The sequence below is a fragment of the Lolium rigidum genome, chromosome 6 (assembly GCF_022539505.1).
Source record: "Lolium rigidum isolate FL_2022 chromosome 6, APGP_CSIRO_Lrig_0.1, whole genome shotgun sequence".
Classification (NCBI taxonomy): Eukaryota; Viridiplantae; Streptophyta; class Magnoliopsida; order Poales; family Poaceae; genus Lolium; species Lolium rigidum.
Genome location: NC_061513.1, coordinates 68295481 through 68298252, shown reverse-complemented (window position 1 = coordinate 68298252; position 2772 = coordinate 68295481). Strand labels below are relative to the sequence as shown.

Sequence of the window (2772 nt, the reverse complement as noted above, 5' to 3'; positions counted from 1 at the left end):
TTTTTATCCTCTGGCGAACTCACACCAACCTGCTCCACGGCGGTTACAAAACAGTCTCCTGGTTGGCTTCATTGCTATCCTCTCCGGATTCCAGCGCTAGCGTTTACATCCATACATTACCTTCTTTGCCAAGTTTTCTCATCCAAAACAAGAAGGGAATTGGCAACAGCTAGAACCAATTAGATTTTCGCAACAATCGTGTTACTTACTTTTTTTGTCCTCTGGCGAACTCACACCAACCTGCTCCACTAGCAAATGAGTATAAGACACCATATGTTCCCGTCGATCCAAAGATATCTTCTTACACTCCTCCCTCCAAGACACACTCACAATGCCAAACAACCGAAGGAAACGCGATACCAGCGATGAACCCAAGGTAGGCGATGGTGGTGCTGACTGCAATGACACAAACAAGAAGAGGTCCATCGCCAACAAACTCACTTTCAGCGACGCTGCAATCCAAGATCCACATCTCCTCATGAATGGTGACGATGATGAGGTCCAGGTGGAGCCTCAACAAACCCAAGTGGATGGGAGCGAGACTAGTAAGTCCCAGTGGACCGCCCACCACAGTGATAGAGCTGGGGACATTGATGTCTCACCTCAACAGCATCTACTGTTGTGGGTTGAGGACCAGTCAGGCACGTGGTGGAAGCACTGCAGCAGCCCTGGCTACCCTGAGTACAAATTCCGCAGCCATTTCCAGATGGGTTGGGAAACCTTTGACATGATATGTGATGTGCTGGGATCGGCGATCGCCAAGGAGGACACACCGCGCCGTCCCGCCATACCCGTGCGCCAGCGTGTCGCTGTGTGTGTTTGGCGCCTCGCCACCGGTGAGTCCCTCCGCGCCGTCTCTGACCGGTTCGGCCTCAGCCTTTCTACCTGCCAAAAGATTGTCCTCGAGGTCTGCGCCGCCATCTGCCAGAGGCTTATGCCCCACTTTATTCGCTGGCCTGACCAGGCCACAGACTTCAAGAGCAGCTTTCAGGCCATCTCTGGCCTGCCAAACGTCGTCGGTGCCATCTATACCACCCACCTCCCGATCATTAAACCAAAATCCCATAACTCGAGCTACTACAACCGTGGTTGGTCGGCGCGCAACGAGAAGCCCTCTTTCACCACCACTCTCCAGGGGGTCGTTGACCCTAACGGCATTTTCACCAATGTATGCATCGGTTGGCCAGGTGCCATGCATGATGATGAGGTCCTCATCAGATCAGAACTGCAGCAGCATGTTGGAAACGGAATGATGGTGGTTGGTGGCTCTAGCTACCCGCTGATGGACTGGCTTCTCGTCCCATACACGCACCAAAATCCAACGAAGGAACAACAAGTGTTCACCGAGAAGGTCATGAAGCTCCGGCGCATTGCCGTGGATGCTTTTGCACGGCTCAAGGGACGATGGATGTTTCTGCAAAAGCGTGCAGAGATGAAGACCTCAGAGCTCCCTTCCGTGATCGGCGCATGTTGTGTGCTGCACAACATATGTGAGATGAAAGGGGAGGAGATGGGTCCAGGGCTGCAGTGCGATGTCATCGATGTCGAGACAGTGCCAGAGCACCCTGTGCATTCTGCTAGCGCCAGCAAGGCCAGAGACAAGATCGCGCACAACCTCTTCCATAGCGGGCTGGACGGCGCCAACTTTTGAATCTCATCCTCAATTTGTCATTTGGTTGATTTGCATTGGTCAATCAACTAAGGATTCCTTTTGTTACTTTATTTGCTCATAAAATTCAGAGAGGGTTATTTTAGTGGCAGCTCAGATTCTCAAGACATCATCTGAAAATTATACCAGAGAAGCAAACATCCCCATTTGTTATTCTTTGTACTGGTTTGGTTAAATTCCATCGATTTGGTTGAAGAAATTTCTGGTTCCTATGCTATGCACGTTTTGTCCCATTGTATACCAGAAAAATTCTCATTTCTTATTTGTCATAGCAATGCGATGCCAAACTGGGTTAAGTGGTTTGTATTTTTTTACTATTGGATTTATCCACTCAAGGCCTGCTTGGAACACAAAAACTTCATCACGGGAACTCACCAAGTTACAGGCAGGACCTCCAGATGGTTCTACCCACTACTTGCGGCGGTCCATCAATTACTTAACAGGGTTCAGAATCGCCCTGATATCACCAGAGGGCGTCGTGCCAATTAAGTCGACGAAGAACACATTGTGTGGCTTAAATCATCTAAGTTAGTCAGGATGCAATCTGGTAGCCATTTTTATATGAAATCTGACCGCTGATTTGTTCATATTGCCTACATATTAGAAGGCAGTTCAATCCGTGGGAGTAGGAGAGCAGCAGTACTAGGTCAATTACGTACCTAGCGAATTGTTCGATGGCGGCAACGGTGTCCATGGAGAACCATCCGCGGTCGACGGTGATCTCCGGCACCACGAAGACGAGCGCCTGCCCCTCGTTCCGCTGCTTCTTCCTCCCGTCAGCCCGCTTCATCCTGTCCCGCGCCGTCTGAGCAACTGCCACAACCGCGCCCCGCGCCCGGGAGAGCTACGAGCGCGCCCGCCCCTGCACCGCATCGACGAAGCAGCAGGGCCTGCAGCGACCAGAGAGAGCTCGACGACCAATCTATCGGCGCCTGACCTCGGAGGAACCGGGCATCTAGGAGGGGGTGCGCTCACTGGTGACGACGTCGGGGAGTTTCCATTGGGAGAGGAAGGAGAGGGCCGGCGGGCGAGCGCGGCGGCGGGCCGGGGATGCGACAGCGGGGAGCGGCAGGAAGCGAAGGGGCTGGAGCTGGATTGCTGGA

The 2772-nt window shown here is 52.5% G+C and overlaps 1 protein-coding gene across 1 annotated transcript; it reads left to right on the top strand.

Annotated features, from left to right (window-relative positions):
• The first annotated feature begins 331 nt into the window (after positions 1–331).
• LOC124662745 (protein ALP1-like) lies at positions 332–1651 on the top strand. Its single transcript, XM_047200547.1, has one exon. The coding sequence runs from the start codon at positions 332–334 to the stop codon at positions 1649–1651; it is 1320 nt and encodes a 439-aa protein (XP_047056503.1).
• The last annotated feature ends 1121 nt before the right edge of the window (positions 1652–2772 follow it).

Excerpts from the sequence above, each read along its gene's own strand:
- LOC124662745 (XM_047200547.1), top strand. The coding sequence starts at position 332 with ATGCCAAACAACCGAAGGAAACGCGATACCAGCGATGAACCCAAGGTA.